General features: G+C 42.4%; 2 protein-coding genes and 1 long non-coding RNA gene across 3 annotated transcripts in view; 2 read left to right on the forward strand and 1 right to left on the reverse strand.

Moving 5' to 3' along the window:
• Window positions 1-26,013, reverse strand: part of LOC308482307 — a 200,547-nt gene extending 174,534 nt beyond the window's left edge. The window contains exon 1 of the long non-coding RNA XR_013989195.1: window positions 25,972-26,013. This is a non-coding gene — a long non-coding RNA (uncharacterized lncRNA). The remainder of the gene's footprint in view (window positions 1-25,971) is intronic.
• TPMT (thiopurine S-methyltransferase) lies at window positions 118-13,978 on the forward strand. Its single transcript, XM_081015321.1, has 9 exons — window positions 118-282; window positions 4,136-4,291; window positions 6,732-6,824; window positions 8,450-8,579; window positions 9,076-9,128; window positions 10,148-10,222; window positions 11,359-11,444; window positions 12,246-12,290; window positions 13,610-13,978. Exons 2-9 carry the CDS (start codon window positions 4,152-4,154, stop codon window positions 13,720-13,722), a joined length of 735 nt encoding a protein of 244 aa, XP_080871447.1. The 5' UTR covers window positions 118-282; window positions 4,136-4,151; the 3' UTR covers window positions 13,723-13,978.
• NHLRC1 (NHL repeat containing E3 ubiquitin protein ligase 1) lies at window positions 17,152-24,924 on the forward strand. The gene has a single exon (XM_081015305.1). It carries the CDS (start codon window positions 17,689-17,691, stop codon window positions 18,889-18,891), a length of 1,203 nt encoding a protein of 400 aa, XP_080871431.1. The 5' UTR covers window positions 17,152-17,688; the 3' UTR covers window positions 18,892-24,924.
• Window positions 26,014-27,539: the final 1,526 nt, after the last annotated feature.

A 27,539-nucleotide genomic window follows, 5' to 3' on the forward strand; every position in this document is an offset into this window, starting at 1 on the left:
TCCTCCCGTCGGTCCTTCCCCACCTCCTCCCCTTGCTGCTGCTGCAGCTGCAGCTTCCGCTGTCCTCAGCGCGTAGCGGGTGGGGCGAGGGGAGGAGACAATGTAGCCAGGCTCCCGTTTCCTTTCCGCGCCGCGCGGAGAGGCGGAGAGAGAGCGCGAGCGCGCAGAGACGGAGGCAGCCGCGGCGCAAGCAGGTGTTGCTCTCCCAGGGTTGCTGACTGTGAACCCGGCAGCCGGCGAAGCCCCTCCCTCACCTGGACTGGGCCGTCCTGCCCCGTGAAGGTTAATTTTTTAATAAATTATTGTGGTGGTGGTTGTTTTTCTGTCCGGAGAACTCCCTCAGTTGTGTTATGGTGAAGCAGAAGTTCTCCACACCTGAGCGTGGCATTGCTTCTTCCCTCAGCACTTAGATGTGGTTTAGTTTATTTCGTGGCATTTTCCTTTTTTTAAAAAAAAAACAACAAAACTATTTTGGGGTCAGGGGTGCCAACTTGAATATTGTGGGGGGACTTCCGGGTTGGCGCCATCGCCGAATGGCGGACTCCCTCCGAGCTCCGGAGGGAGCCTGCTCGGCAGGGGCTGGGTCCTACCGCACCGGCGATGCGGGGACCCTTAAAAACCACGGCCACGGAGGCCGTGGACATGGAGACTCGGCTGGCACCGCTAGCGCCCTCCCGACTCGTGAAGGAGCCTTTTTAAAGGCTACGGATCGGGTGCCGGGGAGAAGCGTGGTGCTTTGAGTCCTCTGCTATCCCTGCCGAGCGAAGCCGCATGCCATCCGGCGGAGAGCGCTGACTTCTTCCATTGAAAATTCGGACTTCTTAACAATAACCCGTGAGTAATTTGGAAACCGGGTTCAAAAGGAGAAAAAAAAGAATTTTTTTTTCGGATTGGACACGAGCGGGGGGGGGATCCAAAAAGGAAGTCAGTCCCCCTCCTTACTGTAAACCTTCCAAAACAAGGACGGGGAAACCAAGGTCCAAAAAGATTTGTATTGCTGATAAAAACTAAGAATTCCACGATGGGGAACTACAAGAACTGTGCTGGAGGAAGAATTGAGGGAGAAGGGAAACGTAACCCCCCCCCCCAGGGAACCGGGGTGATTGAAGAGAGAGCCTGGTGAAAAGAGTCGGAGATTTTGACAGCTGTCAAAGTAGCTGTCAAAGTCGGAAAGCAGAGAGGATTTTATTATGAGAACTTTGCTGGTTAAATTTGTTACAATTTGCTATAACTCGTTAAAACTTGGATACAAAATGGCGAAAACATGGATAACAATCGGACTTTTGGACTAGAGAAAACAAAGTTACAACAATCCCCCTAGAGGAGTTTCGGGACATTACAAAGATGGTCATAAGTGGAAAAATACCATTGGAATTTTACAGGACTGGTTATCTTCTGGGAAAGCTGCAAAACGGAAATAATATTTTGTCTACAGGGTGTTCAGCTAAAGGAGACAATAGAATTTTCTATTGAAGAAAGGAAGGGACTGAACGCAAGTTTTTGTTCCTGAATAACAATAATCCCTGCAGAGTTACTAAACTTCTGAATTAGAACGTTTTAGCAGCGGAACAAGAGGAAATTGGACTACAACTTGGAAAGAACAATGGGGGGAGTTTTATTAAAGATCTGAAGTTAAATGTCTTAAAAAATAACTATAAAAAGGAAAAGCCAGCAAGGAGTTGGGGGAAATAGGTGATTTATGGACTTTAAGAATTCCAGGCGGATAACATGGTTTGGTGGTCAGGGGGAAATTAAACCGGGGACAGGGGGGGGAGAACTAAAATCCAAAGGCTTGTCAACTTTTTTTTTCTGAATTGGCTCTTTTTTATCTATTATACTTTTTATTTCTTATTTCTTATATTTCTATTGTGTGGGGTGTCCTTATCATTAAAAAAAGGGAAATTGTGGAATGAAAATGGGGTGGGCCCTGGGGAGAGAACTTTTGTCTTTTATTAAGGGTATTGATGAGGAGTGTATAAATTTTAAATTCGAATAATGGTCTAAACAAATTAAGTTTCAATTAGAACGGAGAGCTTGTGGAGCCAACAATATGAAAGGGGAATATGGTAGGGGTGGGGGAAGGGGGGAGTCCCGGAAAGTGGATGTATGAAAATAAGGCTTTGAATGTACTTTAATCTTTACTTTCTGTATTTTTGAAAATTTTAATAAATATCATTAAAAAAAAAAAAAAAAAACAACTTGAATATTGTGGGGGCCCTGAATGATTGATCACATGACACGCCATTTGAATGGCAATGCCCATCAACTCTTTGGGGGCCCAGGCCCCTCAAATATTTTATTGTGGGGGGCCAAAAGCCCCACTGCCCCTAGGAGTCAGCTCCTATATTTGGGGTCACCAGAAACTCTACTTTTGCCCCCAATCCCCAAATGGATAAATGTCATGTGCAGCCTTGTGACAGCATAATGCTTATTGATAATTGAACCTGTGCTTGCCAGTTCCTAGGGACAAGTAATAGAGTTTCCCTGGGCTCATCCAGTTGTCCATCGTCAAAGGCAGCGATAAGTTTATAGTCCCTCCGTCTTTCAAGTCAAGTCAGTCACTATCACTACCGCCATCATTCCTTCTTATAATGAAGTTGGATGTGTGTACATGGTCATGGCCAAGGGGGGGGGCAGGGAGGGGCAGCTGCCTCCACCCATCACGTAAATCAATGCAAAATACTTAACCAACTGAGGTTCTGCCTCCCCCCTAACACAAAGCCTGCCCCCCCCAGCATAAATTCTGGCTACACCCATGTGTGTGCGTCAGTTCAGAACTGAAGCAGGACCTCCCTGTAGTGATTTCTGAATTTGGGGGACTTATTTCTGTTGTAAACAAAATCTGCCCTTCTACCCATATGGGGTGTCCAAGAGCCCGTATAGAGTCCTTACATGGGTTCCCTATTGGTAGGAAAAAATAACAGAGGCCAACCAGATAATATTGAGAAGCAAAGCAGCTAGTAAGCCTGATCTTTATTGATCTGTTGCAACACGCAGGAAAGGAGGAGGACCCCAAACAAAGGTGTGCCTGCCCTTATATAGACATTTTAAATTCCCTGACCTGGAGCTCAAGACCACCCCTCCATACATCATGCATACATCACAGAAGGGGTGTAACCCAAGACCACCCCCCTCAAACATCATACCTACATCACAGAAAAGGCGGTCTACAACAGAAATTTGAATGTTGTTGTTTTTCCTGTCTGTCAGGTTATCTGATAATGCCTTATCTGATTGCCTTTCCTGGTGGTGTGTCACCCTTTGAAATGGTGATTACTAAATTCCTGTAACAATGGGAAGGTTCCCTGACCCCCTCCCTCCTTGCAGAGAAAACATTTGGTCAGTTTGGGAGTCAAAAATGGTTTTAGGTCCGTCTTCTTGTGCTGATCTATGTATGTGCTTGGTTGGTACGTTTATGAACATTTATTATATATTTAAGACCTTAAAAATCTTATAACATTTGCAAGTAGCAAGCAGGTTTTTTTAATGTCAAAAAATAGTCCAAAAAGGACTTACTGTATATTCAGTAAACTACTAGGACCTATGGAAGGGTGAGGGCAGTTGAGCCATGGAATGTTGAGGTTGCCAGTTGAATGAAATGAGGTGGTTTCAGGAGGGTGAGGAAGAAGAAAAAGAGGTGTGTCGCCCTCCCATGAACCCTAAACAGCACTATAAGGCTGTTGGGGATGTAATGCAACATTTTGCTGCAAGTCCCCATTGTTCCCTCTGACGCCCGACTTCTAATGTTTGCTTGGAAGCAAAATAGTGCCACTCACTTCCTGCATATGCAAGAAACCACCTGTCGGTTACCTGACATCATAAAAACATCAGCCCCACTTCTCAGGACTTTAGAGTATTGTGCAGGACTTTCAAACAATGTATTTTGCTTCGAAAGGCACATTCTAGGAAGAAGACTCAGGCTGTGCTTTAAGAAGCTATTGTTATATGGTACAAATGATCCTTCTTTGCAGATTGTGCAATGCAATATTTTACAGACATTCCATAAACTTTATTTTATGAACTTAAGCAAGGGGTGGGGAAGCATGTAAACATGTGCAAAGTTCCTTGCTTAATGGGAAGGCTGGAACATTCAATCAATGATTCACAAGTAGTTGCTGTTCATTTTTCTCTGTAGAAAGTTTGCCTGGGCCATGGAAAGTTCTTCAGATACATTTGGAAAGGATGACTCTGCTGATGCCAAGTTACAAGAATCCAGAGTAGTGACTGAAGAAGAATGGCTGCAGAAATGGGAAACTAACAATATTGGATTTCATAACGAGCAAGGACATCCGTATGTATTCTATCCTCCCATTTTATAATAAAAATTGTAGAGGTATTTGGCTCTTTCTCTCATACACGGCTTGTTTAAAATACTGTGTTGAGGACTTGTTTGTGAGCAATACGGCAATTTGTTCTGAAGTCTGTTAATTCAAGGTGACTAATCCAAATCAGATTTTTTTGCTTCACTGAATCACAGGATGCAGGGGGACTCCAACTTTTTTGGCACTTTTTTGGCACTGTAGCCAAAACGTCTTCAGTTTTGAATAAGTTCTGTGGACACTAGTCTCAAAATGGCTGCCATGCCCTGGAGGCATGGCATAACACAAAATTATTGTTTAGTCGTTTAGTCGTGTCCGACTCTTCGTGACCCCATGGACCAGAGCATGCCAGGCACTCCTGTCTTCCACTGTCTCCCGCAGTTTGGTCAGACTCATGTTTGTAGCTTCGAGAACACTGTCCAATCATCTCGTCCTCTGTCGTCCCCTTCTCCTTGTGCCCTCCATCTTTCCCAACATCAGGGTCTTTTCCAGGGAGTCTTCTCTTCTCATGAGGTGGCCAAAGTATTGGAGCCTCAGCTTCACGATCTGTCCTTCCAGTGAGCACTCAGGGCTAATTTCCTTAAGAATGGATGCATTTGATCTTCTTGCAGTCCATGGGACTCTCAAGAGTCTCCTCCAGCACCATAATTCAAAAGCATCAATTCTTCGGCGATCAGCCTTCTTTATGGTCCAGCTCTCAGATCCATACATCACTACTGGGAAAACCATGGCTTTAACTATACGGACCTTTGTTGGCAAGGTGATGTCTCTGCTTTTTAAAATGCTGAACACAAAATTAGAACCTTGTAACCACAGCTCTCCCCCAGCCCTAGACAACCACATGCTTGCAGGGGGAAGTCCTTATGTCCTGTTGGTCCTAGTTGTGGATATCATAAGATATTGATTTCACACACACACACACACACACACACACACACACACACAGAGAGAGAGAGAGAGAGAGAGAGATGCTGTTGTTATCTATCCCCTGTACCAGGAAAGAGAAAGATATGCCATGTGACCACACCACACTCACAGTAAAATGCTGTACACAGCACATTCACGCCACAGATCATAGGCACACATTCATCTCTGCTTCTCTCTGTGTGTGTCCATTTCTCACCCATGTGTTCATACTCATGGTTCTCACACATACGCACAGCCATACATATATATCTGCCTCTTTCTGTGTGTATATCTCTTTCTCTCATATATCACACATCCCTTCCTTTCCCTCCCTCCTTTTCTCCCTCTCATCTCTCTCTCTCTCACACACACACACACACACACACCCCCACACACCCCTGTTGCGCAAAAATCAACTCCCGGCTTTTCCTTTTTTTATACAACAATAACATCAGCAGGCTCATTCAGAAAATAAGAATAAAAAGTTTTGTTGTTGCTATTGTTAAATGATTAGAAGTCAGGAACTCATGCCAATCTATCACAAACCACGGAGAGGTCTATCAGTAGGAACCCTCCCCCCCCCCCCCATAGCTCAGTAGTAGAGGAGCTTCTTTACATGCATAAAGCTCCCAAGTTGAATGCCTGGCATCCAGGGTAAGGGCTGTCTAAAAACCTGGAAAACGGCTGCCAGTCAGTGTAGACAGTACTAAGCCAAACAAACCAATGGTCTGGCTCAGTTTAAGTCACCTTCCTGTGCTTGTGTTCACCCCTGTTCCAGAGTGTCCCAAGTATAGTTGCAATGTGTTCTCCTAATAGCCCAATTGCCCAAATACAATCCTTGTTTCCAAGCACAATTCAAAGTGTTGGTGCTGACCTTTAAAGCCTGAAACAGCCTTGGCTCTGTATACCTGAAGGAGCCTCTCCAGCCCCATCGTTCAGCCCGGACACAAAGGTCCAGCTCCAAGGGTTTTCTGGCAGTTCCAGAGAACCAAGCAGAATTCTGCTTCTTGGTAGTGGCGCCTGCCCAGTTAAACACCCTCCCATCACATATTAAGGAAACAAACTATTTGATTTTTAGAAGCTATCTGAAGGCAGACCTATATAATAATTTTTATTTTATTTTATTTTTTATACCCTGCCCAACTGGCTGTGGTTCTCCAGCCACAGGGACGTTTTTAATGTCTGATGGAGCGTGAGAGGCAGAAGGGCACTAATGTCTGATGTTGTATTACGTTTTTAATATTATGTTTTAATATTTTGTTGGGTGCTGCCCAGAGTGGCTGGGGCGACCCAATCAGAGGGATGGCATTTAAATATTAGTCGTAGTAGTCGTAGTTGTAGAAACTTGGATGGTTTCATTTATTGTTTGTTTGAAGCTGTCCTTTGCAATAGTTGCAGTGGTTAAAGCATTAAACTTTCCCCTCATCAGCTATGATTATGTTCCACTTGTATACTCAGTCAGTAAAAATAAGATATGCTCTTAAAATAATTTCTTTTCTTCTGCAGTCTCCTAAAGAAGTATATGGATATATTTCTCGATGGCAGGAGTGGACTGAAGATATTTTTCCCACTTTGTGGCAAAACCATTGAAATGAAATGGTAACTGACACACCTCTCGCTTTCAGAAACTTTATCTTAGTAGCTTGCTTTTTAAAGGGGTTCTGCTGGGTTAAACCACAGAGCCTAGGACTTGCTGATCAGAAGGTCGGCGGTTCGAATCCCCGCGACGGGTTGAGCTCCCATTGCTCGGTCCCTGCTCCTGCCAACCTAGCAGTTTGAAAGCACGTCAAAGTGCAAGTAGATAAATAGGTACTGCTCCGGTGGGAAGGTAAATGGCGTTTCCATGCACTGCTCTGGTTTGCCAGAAGCAGCTTAGTCATGCTGGCCACATGACCCGGAAGCTGTACTCCGGCTCCCTTAGCCAATAAAGCAAGATGAGTGCCGCAACCCCAGAGTTGGTCATGACTGAACCTAATGGTCAGGGGTCCCTTTACCTTTACTGAGTTGGAGGAGATACTGCTGCAATTTTAAATGCCTTAATGCTGTGCCTAGTCAGTCCACAAGGGAATCCTGTGCATTCTCCATTGAAATGAATGAGATTATGAGCAAGATTATGAGTGTTCAGGCCAAGCTCTCAACAGGTATCCATAGGACTCAGCTGACCATTCTACAACCATAGAGAGGTATGATGCCTGGTGTTTGGAACAAATGGTAACCTGAATAAGTTTGGATATGGCTAATTGTTGTGATGCTGGACTCTTCAGTCCATCCAGATGCAAATGGGTTTGGGATGCATTAAGGTGGTCTGTCCATGTTGGGTTCATAATCAAGTTTTTACCCAAATGAATCTTTTCATTTTATTTTTATTTTGTAAGCCACAGACGCTTGCACAGCTTGTTATACATCTCATTTTATATCTGAAAGGCATAGCCAAACACTCAGAAAGAACATCCACGATGTTAGGACGAGAGGCAGATTTAGGGGAGTCCGCACTAGGTGCAGAGCCCAGGAGCACTGCAGGAGGTTCTGTTATTTAGAATGGAGCGTGAGAGGCAACGGGGCACTGAATTTTGGGATCCCAGGGTCTTCCACTGTTGGGACAATAATGCAAGCATCCACACTTTTTTCAAGGAACAGAGCTGGTTTAGATGATAGGGAAGTGACTTTCAAAATTTAAAAGAGAATGATTTAGCCAAATTTCATTGTGGTCCTTAAATCAGAGAAGATGTCACCACCACACTTTGTATGTATGCATTTCTGTACATGGAGCCTTCCCGTCTCCACAGGGAAACGTGGAGAGCCCATGTCTTGAGATTCTTTGCCTTTACATGTCTTCTCCTAGTCATAGATGTGTGCACCATTTTCATGAATGCCCAGGGGGCTAACTAAAGATGACTAGCGAGTACATAAAGAGGTGAGCTTAGAAAGTAGCATCTCAGAAAGAAAAGCAGCTTGCACGAGAACAGAAAAGGAGGTGAACACCATCACTCATAGTTTCTCTGCTTAAAATTCCCTACTGCCAGTGGTACACTTCTTTGCTTTAAAAAGCAACAGTCCTGTGTTGGGGTTCCCTTGCACATACCTGCCTATCCTCAGACACTGGTGCTTGAGGTGTGGCCCTGCAGAGCACCAGCCACGTAGACTTTGACCATTTTTTCTTTGTCGTTGTTTTAAAAAAAACAGTAATAAAGCATAAGTAAACTTGCTGTCTTGTCAACATGTAGGTTAGCTGACATGGGGCACCAAGTCGTTGGTGTGGAAATCAGTGAAAGTGCACTGAAGGATTTTTTCACAGAACAAAAACTTTCATTTTCGGAAGAAGCCATTCCAGGCATCCCTGGTAAATTACTGAAGGTATGTATTGGGGATCGAGGAGATGTTCATTTTAATGTGAATATACCTAATTCACACTCCCTTAATCGATACAAGAACCGAAATGCAACCTTCTTTGAAAAATTTTATTTCTCCAAATTTCCCGGTGCAGTTTGTGGCAGCTAAGGTATGCATGGCAATGTATATATTAGCAAAAATAATATACAGTACAGGGATGCATTATTAGGAGAAATTTATTGCAAAAGTGCACACAAAAATATGAATTTTAGGAGAAATGCCAGCAAAAATGCATACAATGTTTGTGTGGATTTTTCTAAAAATAATTCACAAACTGATGCAGAAATGAGGTGAAATGGATTTAAGTAACTCCATGCATTAGATTGTTTTATGGTTGTCTAACAAATAAAACAATAGTTAATGTTAATTTTTGATAAAAATATCTTACTAATTGTTCTTTCTGCCTTGTTGTTTTATTTAAATAATGCTAACTCAATGTTATCCCTATTTCTCACTGTAGAGCACAACTGGAAATATTTCTTTGTACTGCTGCAGTATTTTTGACTTCAGCAGGTAGGAACAAAATGATGACTCTGAATATTTCTGCAAATTAGAATGGCACTAAGCTCTGTTTGATCTGAACCCATCAAATATTTCCTAAGAAGTAAGGACAGACATTCAGAATATGCTGGATAGAGCATATTTTTCATCTTAATGTGGTAATTGCTGATGCGTCATTATTTCCAGAACAGGGAGGTATCTTTTCCAATTAATTATGATTCAATTTCCAGTTTGCAAGATTAAATATCTCTTGTGAACACTGAAAGTTCTTCAGTGCAGTTACATGTACACAGATTGCAATACTATTGGCTAAGAATTCTTGGTGCTGCCCATAATCTTTGTAAAACTTACCTTTGACTTGAGTAGTATGTGGCCTGCACCCCCAGACCTGATAGTCAAATTTCCCTAGCTGGGTTTAAATCTCTGATCAGTCAATTTTGTTCCTAAATAGAGTGGACTGATTAGGTGGACCGAATTATGATCATCTCCTTTGTTTCAGCATGAGATCTTTAAATAGCATTGTATTACTTTTACTCTCATCATTCTGTTTAGTAACTTAAGGAAATTCCTGGAATGACAGTTTCCATCTCCTCATCCCAGCAGCTCCCTGCATGCTTTGTACACCCCAAAAAGCCTCTAAGGAGGATTGGACGTCCTCTTGAACAATGTGGGGTGGAACACAGGGGATTGCTGAAAGGGGAAGGATAAGTCAAAAGCAGAAAAAGTTCATTCCATGAACTTGTTTTTGTTCATGGAAGGCGTAGCCACTTTCATATGGGGCGGTTGCTTTCCCATGTTTACAGGATGCAGCCTGTTAATTTTGACCTTCAGCTTCATTGAATGCTCTGGATGAAAATTCCAATTGCATCATCTGGGTGGCTCTTGCTTAAGCAGACTGAGAGCTCTGTGCAGTAATTTAAAACCCCACTGCTTTTTTATGCAACATCTGTCTTTCCTGTCTAGATCATAAAACTGTGGTTGTTACAGCTTCTGATATGCAATGCTTCCTCCCTCTCTCCTGCTCCTTGTAGCACCATCACTGGCAAGTTCGATGCGATTTGGGACAGGGGATCTCTAGTTGCTGTTAACCCTTGTGACAGAGAACGGTTAGTAACTATCGCTGAAATTTATACTCTGTTGATGTTGATACCTACTCTCCGTCCTTTGCTAAAGCCTCTGGCTTTAAGGAAAGAATAATTTCCTCTTTGGCATCATTGAATAACTTGTACAAGCCACTCTGCCACTTGAGGCTACTCAAGTTCCATAATACCCAGTTCCATAATACAGTGGTACCTCGGGATGCGAACGGGATCCGTTCTGGAGCCCCATTCGCATCCTGAATAGAACGTAAGACGCGACTCCACATGGGCGGGTTGCGTTTTGCCGCTTCCGCACATGCACGTGACATCATTTTAAGCGTCTGCACATGCGCGAGCAGCAAAACCTGGAAGTAACACACTCCGTTACTTCCAGGTTGCCGCAGAGCGCAACCTGAAAGCGCTCATCCTGAATCACATTCAACCCGAGGTATGACTGTAAATGGAATAGCAATGGAAATCCCTGACTTGTTGAAGTTAAGCCTAAAGCAGTTGCCTCACACACCAGCCCAACAGGCAAGGGACCACATGGAGTGTGGGTGAAGTGCTTATTTCCAGGCCAGAAGGTCTGACCTTTTAAGGGACTCTGGTTTTAAAAGTGGGGCAGGACCTACGAGAGGTGAACTGGAGGCAGAGGCTCAGGTTTGTCCATTTCCCATTCTGTAACAATACTCTGTACTTTGTTGTTACAGAGCTCCACTAAAGATGAACCCACAAATGTCAAAGTTTTGTGCTAGATTTTGGGAGATAATAGAGCTTTGTTACAGTGGCCCTGCAATGGAGATTTGTTACAGTACTGGGGCAATCCTTTCTTTGTTAGGGAGATTGCTTGTTAATGGCCCAAAATGAGCATGTTTCCTTGATGAAAACAAATGCCCAGATAGGTTTGCAAGGAAGAAACTGAGTGGAGTAGCAAATCTGCTACTTCCATAGAAGTGCAAATGCTGCTTTTCTCCAGTTAGCATTTATCTCTTTGTAAATAAACCAAGTATTTTTAAAAGGCCGTAAAACTCAAGTTCCCTCTCCTCCAAAGGGAACTGAATCCAGGAAGGTCTTACTGCTTGGGGAAGGTGGAACTGTGTGATTGTGTTAAAATCCACTGCCTGAAGTGACACAGTGCTTGGGCTTCTTAATTTTCTTTTTAGCTATAGCCAGTTGATATTATCACTAATGAACAGCAGGTGTCATTGTCTACTAGCGACCTGTTTATATGACCCAAGCAAACATAAAGGTAAGATATTATGACTGAATTCCATCTTGACATTGTGAAAATCCTACTTATAAATCATGCAGCCTGGTTTCTTGGGAAAGGGTGACCTTTTGTGACTAAAGATGATTATGGAACTCAGGCATGGGCCCAACATGAGATTGTGAGGCAGCACATGTTCAGCAAGACTGAAAAGTCAGGTTTCCCAAATGTCTGTTGGTCTGTGATCCCAGTGCACATTTGATTTTCCCCATTATTACTTGCCTACTTTTTCATTCTAAAATTGGGCTCCAGGCAACTTATAAAAATTCTAGTTAAAATACAATGGAGAAGGTTATAGCTCAGCAGTAGAGCATCTGCGTGGGATGCAGAGAGTCCCAGGTTCAATCCCTGGCTGGAAATGGCCCTGTGTGAAATCCTAAACAGCTGCTGCCAGATGTTGTAGACAATGCTCAGCATAAGGCAGCTTTCTATGTTCCTAATTCAATGCAAAAACAAGATAGTGGGTCAAGGAATAACAACCTAAAAGAATGCGATGTGGATTTCTACTGCCAGTTGATTGCAAAAAGATGCAATTAAGGTTAATATTTAGGGATCAGGAGCAAGCCACTGTACAAGGCTTACCCATGCAATTTCCCACTTTCTCATAAATTGCACCCATCCTTCTAAACTAGGTTTGGCAGTACAAGTGGCCCTCACCAAACTGGCTTGGTGAGGGCCACCTTGGTGAGGTTGCATATGTAAACTTGTGTAGGGTTCTTAAAGTGAGTTTATCGCCGTACTTAGTCTGATTTCTCCTTATTAATTGGTTGGTTTCTTTTTCAGGTCCACCCTTCTATGTTCCTGATTCTGAAGTGAAACATTTATTTGGTGAGTCAGCTGAACAATGGTTTTGACTTTTGTCAAAATGCATGTGGCAGACCCAGCGTGCATTCACGTTGTAGGAGCAAACTGGGTGTTTTTCCACTGACAAAAGACAGTGACGCTGTTTGAGAATGTTTGCTTTCTAAGCAGAATCCAATGGCATGCGGAGTCTGAAAATAGACACCAGAAATGTATCAGAGCCCTCAAAAACCATTACTTCCCCAATTTCTTTTTTCTGCTGATTATTTTGTGCTAGGGAAAAGAAACTTGAACCTGCACGTCTAGTCTAACAGATCCTGTCTCCTTGTGATGCAAGGTTACCTTCAATACAGAGCCCTAGTAATTTAACCTAAATTCTTGGACCATTCCTTATTCTCTTTAAATGTTTCAGATTGCCAACCTGCGCATAAAGGTGGCATCCTTCATCTTGCTTCTCCCTAATTTCTTTAGACAATGCCTGCTCTGTGGATTTGAGCATGGTGGTGCTGTTCCAGTTTCATCTAAGTCTGGCTCCAGCCTGTGCAATCTGCACATCGTCACACAATTCTCTCCACTGCTATCAGCAGATGCAGGAGTTATACCCTAATAAAAATACTGGTTCTGCTATCCTTGTCACTGCCAGGAGTGCTGTGGCTGCCTACTCTGGTTTCTTACTGCACAATATGTGCACACAGGGTAATGTGATCACTGTATACAAGTATCACAGTGTTTGTAAATGCAGCCTCACTGTGTGTGTTTGTATCCCGTAGCCCTTTTATCATATATGTGAACAATGCAGCATGCCTTTTTGCTCGCGTGATTTGGAGTCAAACTGTGCAGGCAAAGGAACATATTTTACCTGTCTTTAGATTAACCACAGTTTGCTGGGGATGGATGACCTGACAAGCAGCAGCAAATCTAAACTGGAAAGGAAAGCTTCCAAACTCCTCATGGCTACACAGAAGAAAAAGGAGGGGAGCACACTAAACTTGATGTGGCTAATTCTCATCATGCTCAACTATTATTTGACTCAGGGGTAGCCTGTGTGGTGTTCTCCAAATACTGAGGACTACAACTCCCATATCAGCTCCAGCCAGCATGGGATGATGGGAGTTGTAGTCCATCACCTCTGAAGGGCGCCACATTGGCTAACTTTGTTTTAGCATGGCATCCAAATGAGACCATTCATGGCTGTTGCGAGGGCTTAACTTCTACTTGCTTAAATGAATGAATGGCCCAAGTAAGAAGACTTTGTCTCTAACAAAATTTATCCCTGGCAAAACACAAAGCAAGCTTTACTTGTCCGTCTCAAGATCAGTAATTTCTTGTTCTTACTTTCCTTTCAGGCAAATCCTGTGATATTACATGTCTTGAAAAAGTCGATGGCTTAGCAGAGAGGCCTAAAAAGTGGGGTTTAGATTACTTTTGGGAGGTGCTATACATGCTTGTGTTAAAATAGCCAAGAAAGATAATAAGCATCTTGGGCTGCAGGTCTGTACTGAATTACCTTGAAATAAGTCCCACTGAATGGAGAACTCTTCAGAGTAAACATGTATAAGATTTTCCTGTTAAACGTGGGAGGGTGCAGCTCTTTACTGAACATTTGAACATTATTCAAAATGAATAATTCTCTAGCTATTAGATTTGACTTATAAAATCTGTACTTCAAACTCATTTTATGTGAATTTCCATATAAAAGTCACATTATTTTTGTCTGTTTTGCCTTCTGAATTATTTCACTATAAATACAGTTTTGTAAAGTTGCCAACCTCAACCTTTTTCTATCTAGTCCTCAAATAATGTGAAGAGGCAGTCTCCTTAGCCATATTAATACTCATCAGCAGACATGTATAGCATTGCTATATTCAGAGAGATGTATTGTTATGTAATTGCCAGCTTTCCAGTTTTAGGAGATCCTTTCACAAGGTCTGCTTCAATTTAAGGAAAGGATACTGGTGACATACTGGAGTTAAGAGTTGTTGCTGTTGTTTTTTGTACCGTTTTTTATTTACAAATGTACAGGTTGAGCAGGAGGAAGCAAGCACACACCCAGATAGATTGTACTACTTTTGTGACAGCATCAGTTCATCCCTAATATCTGAGAAATTCCTAGCCCCACATGTCACCACCAAAATCAGCAATACTGAAGGTAAATTATCAGCAAAGCGGTGGAAAACTTTATACTCATATGATTTCTGTAGGTTACAATGGAGACAGCTTCAAGGTACAGTCTGTGCGTAGTGAACACATCCTAGTGGAAGCTGCTTCATAAAGTATGTCGAAACAAAATTAAAAAATTCCTTCCAGTAGCACCTTATTGGTATGAGCTTTTGTGTGCATGCACACTTCTTCAGATACATACTTTATATGGCATTCATACCTGCTATGGGTACATGAGCATTTCCTACAGCAGACATGTAATGTGTAAGGGTAGACAGAGTTCTGTTTGTTTGAAACCTTTTTACACCACTCTTCAGTCAAAAAAACCTCTCAGTAGAGCAGACATAAGCTTAATCATAAAAAGTAGCTTCTTCCCACAGAATTACAATGGAAAGCACCTGATACAAAAGGAGAAATGGATGAGGACTAGAGGGTGGGAGTGGGGAAGAGACAACAAAGTCAGGCACCAGCTCCTAAAGTTACAACATTATTACAATGATCAACTGGTTAAGAGAGTGTAGGAGCCAAAGGGAGCTGGCCTCTCAGCAGAGCCACTTGACAACACAGTGAGCATTTTCAGGGGAACGGCAGCAAATCAAGGCTTCCTGGTGTGTATGCCTGCTCCTCTTACTGTACTTTCACTAAGGTTTCCTGAAATAGTTTAGCCATAGGAAACATGAAAGCCATATAAAAGTGTGAAGCGCTCCTGATTCAAAAACCTTGAATGGATCAAACCACATGAGGTATATAGCCACTCCTCCTTTGCCTCACTGAGTTATCACTTAAACCAGGCATTCCCAATTTATTTGGGACCCACTACCTACTTGATTCCGTAAACTCATCCCCAGTGCCCCCTACCCTATAAAAAGCATTATTCAGACCCTGTAAGGATCCCACTAGGAAGATAATAACACAATGAACTTCAAAACAGTGGCGATTAATTGCGGCATTGGATTCAGAATCCAGTTAAAACTAAAATAGATCAACTTGATCCAGTGATACTAGCTATTCAAAGTCTGATAGTCTAGGGTTGCCACACATCTGGACATATCCAGAATACCACATTTGTCAGCAGTGTCCTTGCGGAAATCAGTCAAATGTCTAGGAAAATTCGGATGTATGTCAGCAGTGCTGTTCTTGCAGATTTCCCCTTAAAATGACTTCGGCACCTTCCCACTGTCCCCTTTCCTCTTAGCGGCCTCCTTTGGGAACCACTGGCTTAAACCAATAGAACAGGGCAGTGTAGGTATTATTAGTTCAGTTGCCAGAATGGCTGGTGTCATTCATTACCTGAATTGCCTTGTGTCTATATGAACCCTTCTGATTCAGCTGTTCCCTCTGCTTCTGCCATTCCATACCTTTATTACAAGTGTCTTTTCCATACTGTGAAGAAAACCCTGCAGCTGAGGAAACAGCTGCTGCCACAAGAGCCCTTTCTTTTGCTTGGGGAGGGGGAACTGAGAGGGACCAGCCAGGAGAAGCAGCTGGTGGCACATGTAGCAAGAGAGCACTTTCCCCCCTCTGTATTCCATCCGGGTGCTTTTGCACGGGAAAGTGGAGAAGCATTCTGTCAAGGGCAGGATGGTGTTCATGCTATTTTCTTTTTTAAACAGTTTGAACATTCACAAGAGGGGGGGGGGGGAAGGCTGCCTGTCATTTGAAAACAGTGCCAAACAGGCCTGGGATGGTCACTTGGCTTGAATGAGAAACTAAGTTGAGATTTTATCAAGAATGGCAACTTAAATGAGGCAGGGCAGGACTTCCTTTAGAAAAAGAACAGTTGATTGGTAAACCGTTATTCACTCAACCCCACTATGAAGGTCCCTTGGAAGGCATGGAAATAGTATTTTTGTCCATGGGAAAGGGGTGGGAATTTAAGGTGCCACAGGCGTGGCTAGGGTTCTTCTGTGCAACCTCCCAAAAGCTTTGTTAAAACACACACACACACACACACACACACACACACACACACACACAGAGGAGGCTCTGTGTTTTTAATCAATTAAAATATATCTGAAGCGATCCAGAACATGTCACGCTGCACTCACACCCACACAAATATTCTGTCTGCTATGCAACGGTTAAAAGAATAGGCTAATAATAATAATAATAATAATAATAATAATAATTTATTTATACCCTCCCATCTGGCTGGGTTTCCCCAAGCACTCTGAACGGCTCCCAACAGAAAATAATAATAATAATAATAATAATAATAATAATAATAATAATAATGCGATAAAACATCAAACATTGAAAACTTCCCTAAACAGGGCTGCTTTTAGATGTCTTCTAAAAGTCAGTTGTTTATTTCCTTGACATCTGATGGGAGGGAGTTCCACAGGGCAGGCGCTACTACCGAGAAGGCCCTCTGCCTGGTTCCCTGTAACCTCACTTCTTGCTGTGAGGGAACCGCCAGAAGGCCCTTAGCTCTGTACCTCATTGTCCGGGCTGGACAATAGGAGCCACTCTATGGGGATGGGAGGAGAATGAAGTCAGGAGGACAAAAGGGGGCAGCGACTGGGGGAGAGGAAGCACCAGCAGCAGGAAAGAGAACAGAGTTAGATATAAGTAGATCTAGAAGAAAGTGAGACAGCAAATTTGCAAAATAAATAGGAGTCAGCCACAAGGGCAGCCTTAGGTCAATGGTGTACCTGATCTCTCTCTAAATAATTAATAATCCCTATTTTTTAAGAAAACACTACCAAAATGGTTGGCTTTGGTTATACCTGAGGGCAGAGTCTCTAGTAAATCTATAAATGTTTCTCATGCTGAAGTCCGGAAGACAGCCTTTGAAACCAACTTTACACCCCGCCTTTGCCCCCACCATTTATTTGTCTTAGTGGATTTTAATTGAACAGTGATCCTTGAGAAGTGGAATGGTACAGTAAACCCAAACATACTGGATTCAATTTATACGGGTAAAGATGGGCACCTTACCAGTATTCAGGTTCATATTGCAATTGAATCAGGAGCATATTTATTCCCATTTTCACGCAAGCTAAAAATAAACACTGGAAAGAGAAGGCGAATACATGAATGGCAGGTGCCCTTGTGAATCTGTTGCTTTATCGTAAAGTTTCCTCAAGGGGGCAGCAAACTACAACCAATGCTGCCATTGTGGACTATCGCTGTCGAGTTCACTGCACTCACTCTGCACGAAGGCCTCTCTCTCTGATGTAAGAGGGTCTTGTGACTGCACCCACGTGACCAGATGGCATAGGACACCACCAGCAGAGCAACAATCCTCTTAAGAGTTGCACAAATGTCTGCCAAGGCCAGTGACAGTATGCAGACCACGACAGAGCTGCTCGACCAGACAGAGAACAGTCTGCTCGAATGCAAAGTGTGCTTTGAAAAATACAACCAGCAGAAAAAGCGCCGGCCAAGGAACTTGCCATGCGGACATGTCATGTGCCTGGAGTGTGTCACATCACTGGCCCATCCCCGGAGTTTGAAGCTGGAGTGCCCTTTCTGCCGCAGGGCTTGCAAATCTTCCGAGACCAGCGACTGCTTGCCATTGTTGCACCTGATGGAGATCTTGAGCTCTTCATCCAACAGTGTTCCGGTTTCAGGAAGGACCGTTGGAGCAGCTGAGGATGTGGTGATGCCAGCATCTCAGGTCTTAACATTTCACCTGTCTTTCGGAGGATGGGGAACCCTGGTCAACCCAACAGGGATTGCTGTGTGCCAGAGGTCTGCCTGCCTAGCGGTGGCTCACGACGGCAAGAAGAGGATTAAGCTGTTCAGTTTCAACGGGCGCGTCATACAACAGTTTGGAGAAAGAGGGCAGGCAGGAAATGACATCAGGTACCCGACCGATGTCACAATCACGCTGGACGGCCATATTGCAGTCACGGACAGCGGGGATCGTTCTGTCAAAGTGTTTGACTTCAACGGCAGGGGAAAGCTGGTTATCTCCGAGTCCTTCGGTTTACCTTGGGGTCTGGATACTACGCCTCAGAATGATGTAATCATGACCGATTCAGTGGCAGGTGCTCTGTATCGCTTGACAGCGGACTTTAAGCGGGGGGAATTAAAGGGGGTGGAAAAACTCTGTTCTAATTTGTGCGACCCGAGGAAAGTGGCTGTTTCTCAGGCCTCTGGGGCCATTGCTGTCATAGAGCATTCAGTGGCGCAAGGACCAAGCTGCGGCTGCACCATGCTGAAAGTATTCGCTGCAGACATGCAGCTCATAAGCCAGGTGGACACTTTTGGCCTCAATCTAGTATTTCCTTCCAAAATATATGCCAGTGATGTGACCTTCAGCAGGGAAGGTCAAGTAATAGTAACCGATGGCTATAACCAAGCAGTCTTCTGCCTTGGAAAACCTGAAGAGTTCCCTATGTGTAAGCCTATCATTACCCAAGGTCTTTCTTACCCTTTGGCATTAGCTTTCACACCAGACAGTTCTCTGATTGTCTTGGATGGTGGAGATCATTCTTTAAAAGTATTCACAGCTAGCTGAAATATGGGGGTGTGTTGCTTTCACATTGCCTGATCCAGTTCACAGCTTAACAGAGACTATGTGGAAGCTCTTTGTGCTTAACACCCCAACTTCTTTAAGGATAGCTGATTAAGTTGATGGATTATGTCGAAATGGCTAAAATGACCGGAATAATTAGAAATCAGGAAGACCACAATTTTAATAAGGAATGGGGGAAATTTATAATTCATCTTAAAAGCCATTGTAAACCGTTAAAATCGATAGTAGGATTGGAATAATGTTTGTGGTTTAATGGTGAATTTTGAACACAACGGAGAGGTAAAAGATTTGGATCATTATAAAAGATGCAGGAGGAAATGATTAACAATAGGACCCACAAAGCGGAGGAGGGAAGTTCAGGAGATTCTTTGGAATCTTGTTTCTGTGTTGTATGTTGGATATGTGACGGTAAAATTATAATCTGAAAAACCAAATAAATAAATTGAGAGAGAGGGAGAGAGAAGCTGATATGAATCTTATCCGTGTTGTGTATTGTGGAATCAGTCCAGTGGATGTGAACTAGACTACCTAAGGCTGTAATACGTACTGTAACCACAGGCTAGTGAGGAAATCCCACTGAACTAAGGTGCTGGATGTTCATGTTGGCCATTGCCAAAGGAGTTACTTTAGTTGGGTATTAGAGAAGCTGTATGTGAAGAATGCTGGTAACTTTCTATGTTGGGCTGTAGACAGGCTTGTGTTTCCCTTGGATTTTCGATGGCACATGTGAAAGCCCACCTTCAGCCAGAATGTATGACTGCCCCCCTCTTGCATAAGCAAATGAGTGTTTAAGAGAATGGGCAGCATCTGTTAGTGCAGTCTTCCCCCAATCTGGTACCCTCTGGGTCTTTTGGACCACAGATTCCATTCACTCCAGCTGTATCACCTTCCCAGCTAGCACTGATGACAGTTGCAGTCCAAAACATCTGGAGGATACCAGGTTTAGGAAGTCATGTTTTATGACATTGCACTGGCCATTGTAAGCTGACCCAAGAAATTCAACACTGTGGCAGCATTAGTCAGGGCTGCTACACTGGGGATAGATGCCTTCACCAGATGTGTTGCCAGGTCATCCTGCAAAGCATTTAAGCGGAACAAAGTGGGGCAGAGAAGGGGCATGTTCAGGATGGTGGAGGCATGGGAATGACTCATGGCCATGCCATTAAACCAGCTTTTTCCACACACCTTGAAGCCAGTTAAACTAGTGCAAACCTGCCTTTTCAAGGGTGTTCCGCTGGGTGTATATTTTATAGAACAGATCATCTCCATCTGTTTTATACTGGATACCTCTGAATCTGTCATTGACCGTTGTAACTACACATATTTATAGAAGGAGTGCCTGTTTGGCTCGTTATATTATATATTTTTTCCATTGCAGATTTAAAAGAAACTGTGATCTTAATTGTATTTTTTGGGTTGTTGTTTAAATATAAAAAATGTAAAAACTCTTTATTTTGATGAATGCAAAGTGCCGAACTGCGCCTTACACACAGCTGTGCTTCTTTTTTATGAGTTTCAGTTAAAAAACAATGTGGGGAGGGCTGCTTAACCATTTCCCTTCTGGCTGTTTTTCTGCAAACCCCCCCCCCCCTTCATTCCATAGAAGAAAAAATACAGGTGCCAATATAATATTTCCTGTACAGAGAAACACACCTGGGGTTAATTTTGAGTTGGGGGAGGCAGCTGGAAGAAAAGTTACATAACCCCTCCTTCCTGCCATTTTTCGACTGAAATTTGTGGCCTCAAAGGCTGTTTTTAGTTTTTAAAAACCATACACATCAGAAAGAAAGATCCCTTTGGTTGCATCTTGCCCCGCACCCCGCTACAATACATAATCTTTGTTGCTGTTAGAAACAGAAGGCCCAGTGTATTGCTGGTAACGCTAGACACAATTTATTTCTGTTTTCTTAAATATAACATAGAAGTGTTTTTAGAATGTTATTGAGATGAGCTTAAAGAATCTCTGATCATGGGATAATCAGGCTGTTAGGATGGGGGGCGGGAATGTAGTGCCTTTTCCCCACTAGTTATTCTGGTAGAACTGTTAACTTTCTCTTTGAAAAATTAAGGAAGAAATAAATTAAAAACTCATGAAATACTACAAAAAAGTTTTAACATTACAGGTTGACCTGGGGGGAAAGGTTTACTGCATCAAGATATTGATGACTTAGGACCTTGTGAGATTTTAAAAAAATATCTCATTGTGTTTAATAATGAAAAAAAGATATGCATTTTCTCTTTTCCTTTGGTTGTGGGGAAAATGTTGGAAGTCCAGTACCTACTTTTGGCAAAAAATTGTGGAATTACATTAGCATGGAAAGGACCCAGTGAACTCTGAGGTGTATCTTCCTTTTTATCTGCAAACGTGATCTTTTTAATGATGAAATTGTCACTGTATCATGCCATGCTGTTGTTGATTAGGAAGCACTTTTCTCTGGCTGACTCAGCAGTTCACCTTCTACACACTGAGAGCCAAAACAGACACCATTGAGATGGTGGTAGGAAGGGAAGAGATTTGGATATACGGAAGATTAAACTGTGAATTATATATATATTTTTAAAGTTGGAGCCTAAGTTAGTTGTACTTAATAGCTACTGAAAAAATGGGATGAACAGAGTCATGACTTATGTTGCACTTGGGGGGGGGCACCAAATTTTGGCCTTGCACAGGGCTCCACTGAAATTTGAAAAACCAAAGTCCTCCCCCGATTTGTTACAGTTGTTTTAAATATCCCACAAGATAAACTATGGCAACATTATTAATACAACTTGTCCAATAGCTCAGGGCCGAAATAGACTTGATGTGAGGGAATCTATAACTGGATCGCAGGACTTTTTGTTTTTATTTGAAATAATCCACAAGACTTGAATCTTTCAGCATCCTACTAAAAACTGCCCCCACCGTGAAATCTGTAATGCCTTCACACCTACATTATGAATTTTATTTATGAATGTGCAGTTCTGTTTTCTTAGAATAGTCTTCCATGTTTTATGTCTCCCAGTGCATTTGGGAGTACTGTGGATGTCCCATGGATATGAACGGAAGCTGCTGCCTCAATCCTTGAAGTATCAGATGCTCCATCTATGGCCAGCTTTCTCTTTACATTGAAAAACACCATTATCATGCCTTTCTATTGGTCTATTTAAGTTTGTTGGAACTCCAGATAAATGTGAGCACTGTATGTTGCAAGACAACATGTACAACAGTGATTCCCCTCCCCACTGAGTTTTATCTTCATCACCCTGTCACATACAATGATTCACTGAATTTCGAATCACATTGTTTTCTGTTAAGAGCTAGTAGTAGGCATAGCAACCCATTAAAAAAAAATGTTTCTTATGATTCTGTTTTCTCAACCCTTAATGAAAATAAGTGGCTTAGTCTAATGCGTTGACTATGCTTTGAACGCAAGTGGAGGAATCTGCAGTTTTGCAGGAGGAGGAGGAAGAGATGGGCAGTGAAAAAAGGATATTTTGCCTCCCACCAGACAAACCCGTGTTTGCAAACCTGATCCAACTACCGTAACATGATTTTTCCAGCAAGCACATCTCTTGCCCTGCACATACTATTTGCTAGATCAGGAACCATGGCTCAAAATGGGATCTGCAACCACTTTCCCATCCCAGTATGAATGCTGTTTTGCGCATCCTGCATTGCTTTCAGTGGAATTAGTGCTCAGGTGCATGTTCTGATGGAGATGCACATTTGTGAATGCAAATGAGTGTGAATGCAGAACTGCTGAAAGCAACACACTGTAGACAGAACATGTCTGATTTGCCTCTCAGTCATTTAAACTCTCTCAGAACCCCACCACAGATGTCTTTCCTATTGTGCATTTACAGTGATTTGTTTTTATGATAGTACCGGGATGGTCAATACTCTTTCTTCCTACATAAGTTCGGGGGCAGCCATAGCTGCTTTGTTTCCAGTCGGTGTATGACCAGTAGCTTCCTGCTGAATTTCATCCCACAAATGGTTGGTGGATTTTCTTTAGTCCCACACTGGTTGCACTACAGAGCAAGTGTGACTTGCCAGACAGCAATGCAGGAACATCAGGGGATATTGTGGAACAACTAATAAAGTGGACTGGCGTAGGGGCGATCCTTTATAAATCCACCACTGTGGATGCACTTATTGTGTTATTGCTCATGCCCCCTTGCCACGGAAACTATCCTCCAGAGGGGGAGAAATTGAGCTCCAAGAAGAAGTACACCACCCCAGAAACCAATTGCCTATGCCCCATGATCCTTTAAACCGTGAAGGCTGTTAAGAGGTGCAAATTTTATATCAGAAACAGAAAATGTGTTCTGCACAGACAATACTGCATAAAAATACTTATTTAACAAATGCACAGACTTTAAAATTCTACAACACAACTCTCAGGTGACAGCAGTTCCAAGAAGCAGAGATCTAAGCTCCAAATAGAATTTGGGAATAGGACTGCCAATTGACCTTTATTTTTATTTAATTTTGTAAGTTCATCCTTAGTTGCCAAGTAATGGCCTTTAGAAGAATAAGATATTGTGTAAGTGTCTCAAGTGTCTCCAACCCATCAGGGACAAATGCCAACAGGCTTCCTTTGGCAAACCCCTGTCTGAATCTCCAGAGAGCTGCTTAGGGGATGGTCCAGATGCTTTTGAACAGAAAATGACTGGTAGGGAAAGGGTTAGGTAAAGACCCTTTCATTTCTCACTGCTTTGCTCAAAATCACTCTTTTGAAACTGCCTTCCAGTATATATTCAGGCTTCCTTATACTTGTACTTTGATTCTCATTCATGAAAAGAGTATTTGTGGTGTATTTGTTGCTTTCCCTGACAACTCTTGTAGTTTTAAGGTGTGGGGTATCATTTTTAATAACTCGAAATAAGAGGCAGATACAGAAACAATACCTAAACAGCCAGTGAATGCTCTATCTGGATATTTATGAGAACTTATCAGCAAGCCAAGTTTATAAGTAGCTAGCAGCAGCAATGTATGTATTATCTCTCTCTGTGTGTGTGTGTGGACAGATACATTTGGAGTAGCTTTACAGATTGTGGGATCCTACCATTATGGTGAACTTTACTACTTATTTGCTAATCCAGGAAGGTAAGCAAATGGGCTGCCCATTTTATAGAAAGCGGGTGCTTACTCATTATAGTTTGGAATGATAGCTTTCAGGATGATCTACATCTTTTCACAGGTCACTCTTAAAGTGCAAAGTTGTACAATTTCCTTCCTTATGTATTGCTATCTGAAAACGAAATTAAAAAAATAAATAAATTTGTCCCGAATACATAAATAATAACCTAACAGTATTTACCAGCCGGCCTCCTGCTTTGTTTTGTCAGGAGCCCCTCATCTCAATTCAGGATTCATGTTCACAATAGAACTGTGGGGATCTGCTTCAGCCATACTTGCATACCAGACATTCTTTATTGTAATGATGAAGAGAGTGAATGCTTTTTTAGGGAGGGGCAAATAATGGAAGGCTTGTCCTTTCCGCAGCTCATGCTCATTTATGTTGTACATGTCACAAACTGAATGTGGCAGTTAATTGCTTTTTAGGGGGTAAGCAATTCATTTTCCAGAGCTGGGTGTGCAGAAACGAGAACTTAAAGTGAATGTGGTAGGGCAAAGAACCTCAAATATAGGAACTTTGAACCTCTAATCTCTTTTTCAAAGGTAATCACTGTGTTCTACATTAGAAGAAAAGGCGACTGAGAGTCAATATCCTCCTTTCTCTTTCTCTCTCGCACAATGCTTCACTTATGATTCCTGTCTAGCCATCATAAAACATACTACCACAGTGGCATTTGCGGGATTGATTAAACTATTGATTAGACAAAAGAAATCTGTCATTCTCCTGTTGTCTGAGAGAACTGTGTGTGCCTGACTGCTGTTACAAACTGTAAAACTTTGTTGGTGGAGTTCCTAAAAAAACCTGAAGATTTTTGATGTGTAATTTGCAGGCATCAAGAAAACCTCATTTTATGGCTTGGCAAATGACATTAAAAAGAACAAAACACCACAAAGCTGTTTAGTTTCCATCTGAGAACTTGTTAAATCCTAAGTAACATTCTTGCTGCATTCTGAAATAGTTTAAAGGAGTGTGGCTTGGATAAAGGTTAGCCTGAAGACCTCTGGCCAGAAAAGCCCCCTCCCTGACTTTTTGCGACCACCTGGGGAAATTATTTGTGGGAACACCCAAGGCCCACCCAGTCACTGTCAAAGTGGAGAGGGAAGAATGCTGGTGTCCTACAGCTCAATCGCTCCTTCTTCTCTCCCTGGATTCAGATGCCCATGGTGGACTTGGTAAGCATGTTTTGAGTCTGTTGCAGCTGGTCGCACTGCACAACCCACTTGTGGAAGACAGCGAGGACAAGAAGAGAGGGCACTGAGGACAGAAGCTAAAAGGAAATGAGAGACATGCTTTCCAAAGCAAACCCTGCATACAAGCCCTCCCCAATGCAACGTTTTGTTGCAGGTCCCATTTGTCTGTTATACAAATCTGACAGTTTAGAGGTACAGTGCAATTCTCCTTCCAACACTATTTGACGCCAAAAAATTGCTTTGTTGTTGTTTCATCCCTGGGATAGCAAAGAAATCATTTAAGTAAACATGTAAGTAAATCAGGGGTGCCTGATGCAAAATGGTTAATGCAGTTATATTTATCGAACTGCCTTCTGATGACATAACAGTACACAACTTTTAAAGCTATACACAGCGATTCCCCATTGCTTATAGCACAAGGCAGCTAAAGTCAAGACAAGTGCGATCATAATTGAACTTTAACATGCTTTACTTTAGCTGGACTGTGCCTTTAACTGTGTTCTCTCTGTATGTGATCAATATTGCATATGAATAAGTTTATTGTACATTGCTTAAAAACAAAAATCACTTTCCCCCCTGCCCCTTACTGAAATAATCCATGGTTTGGGCCAGCGCCTAAGTCACAAATTTTCCATTGATATTTATAAACAAGGTTATAGTAAATATTTAATTTTATCATGACCTCTTACTCATCAGTACAACTTCATTTCTCTGGATGTGAAATGCTTTGGAATTGTTTTACATCCTACCAGTGGCGTAGCGTGGGTTGTCAGCACCCGGGGCAAGGCAAGTAATTTGCGCCCCGACCCGTGGATTTTAGTAGGGGCAGAGAGCTGCGAGTGCGAGCGCGCCCCCCCCAGATGTTGCGCCCGGTGCGGCCGGCCCCCCCTGCACCCCCCACGCTACGCCACTGCATCCTACTTAAAACAAATTCCACATTGCCTATGGCACTGGGATCAAATGAGAAAAACATTGTTTTTGAGAAGCAAGTAGCTTTGCGGGTGCCAGAATAATTTAGTAATAGCTGGCTCATTTTGTCAGATTTAATAATAGAATGGGGGGGGGAGGGTATCATTGTTTCTTCTTACTATTTTGAGAGTATAGGGTTATTTTCTACAGTTTTAATTCAACATCATTAAAATAAGTTATTCATGCAGAGGTATTTATCAAAACATGTTTATGTACCTTTTCTGTTGTGCTGCATGGTAACTGGAATGCACCACAAAATCCAAAATGGTTTGGATCCAGACTAAAGGAGGCTGCAGTCCTCTTCCCATTTACCTGGGGAAAGCCCCATTAAACTCAGAAGGATCTACGTATGATCTATCAGATGTCTGCACTGTTAGTCATCAATTCCACTAAAATAAACAGGACTTGTTAGTATATGACTAATTTGTCCAATTGCTTTAAATGGGACTAATGTGTGACTAACATGCTTAATCCTGTGCTAAATCCCTTTACTTACTCCTGCGTGTGTACAGAAGTGCAAATTTAAGATTAGATCAAATTCATTCCAATTGCTGGATTAGTTCAAAGATGTACGTCTAATTGCCTCAAGACCTCAGAAAGATACGGGCAATGATGGATCCCACCTCAAAAATTATTGTGACTTAAAAAGGCTGCTTTTAACATTTCGGAGTATGTAGATGAACTCTGGATCACCAACAATGAGACAAACCTTTATTAATTACAATAGTCAAACTTAAATCTGTATATACAGTTTAAAAAATAACACCAAAGAACATATGATACAAATTGTCCCAATGAAGTTCAGCAAGAATAAAGTGTAGATCTCTTCTTCCCACTCTGGGATCCAGCTCAGGTGCAAAATGTCTTGGGTAGGACTCAACATCAAGTGATTGAATCGTCAGAAGGAAAATACATTTGAATGCACTCCTAGTTTTTCCTTTTGAATTTGCCACCTTTCTCTGTGGGGCAAGATTTAATCCATGTTGTATGGAAGGACTTTAATATAGTGACTGGAAGGTGGGGGAGCAGGAAACATTTTGGGGGAGGCCTGGGAGTAATCAGAGAGAATTGTGTTGAAATTATATATAACCAGTATAAAACGATACTTTGTAAGGGGTATGTCTTTTTGGATCTCTTTGAATACGTATCAATAAATAAATTTAAAAGAGAAAGAGGAGAAAGAAGGAAAATAGCGAGATAAAAAAATGGGTTATATGTTGCAGGAAGGGGGCTAAAGATCTCAAAAAGTTGGGACGCCCCTGTCATTCTTGTTAAAAGTGCAGTTCTTAAACTGTGCTGAGAAAGGGCTCAAGTGAAAAGCACAGAGTGGAGCTGAATAACTCGGGAA

This window comes from Podarcis pityusensis, assembly GCF_964106645.2.
Source record: "Podarcis pityusensis genome assembly, chromosome: 7".
Lineage (NCBI taxonomy): Eukaryota > Metazoa > Chordata > Lepidosauria > Squamata > Lacertidae > Podarcis > Podarcis pityusensis.

Coding starts and splice junctions, on each gene's coding strand:
- NHLRC1 (XM_081015305.1), top strand. CDS start 17,689: ATGTCTGCCAAGGCCAGTGACAGTATGCAGACCACGACAGAGCTGCTC.
- TPMT (XM_081015321.1), top strand. CDS start 4,152: ATGGAAAGTTCTTCAGATACATTTGGAAAGGATGACTCTGCTGATGCC. Junction 8,580..9,075: donor TCCCTGGTAAATTACTGAAG/GTATGTATTGGG, acceptor TTCTCACTGTAG/AGCACAACTGGAAATATTTC. Junction 11,445..12,245: donor TGACCCAAGCAAACATAAAG/GTAAGATATTAT, acceptor TTTCTTTTTCAG/GTCCACCCTTCTATGTTCCT.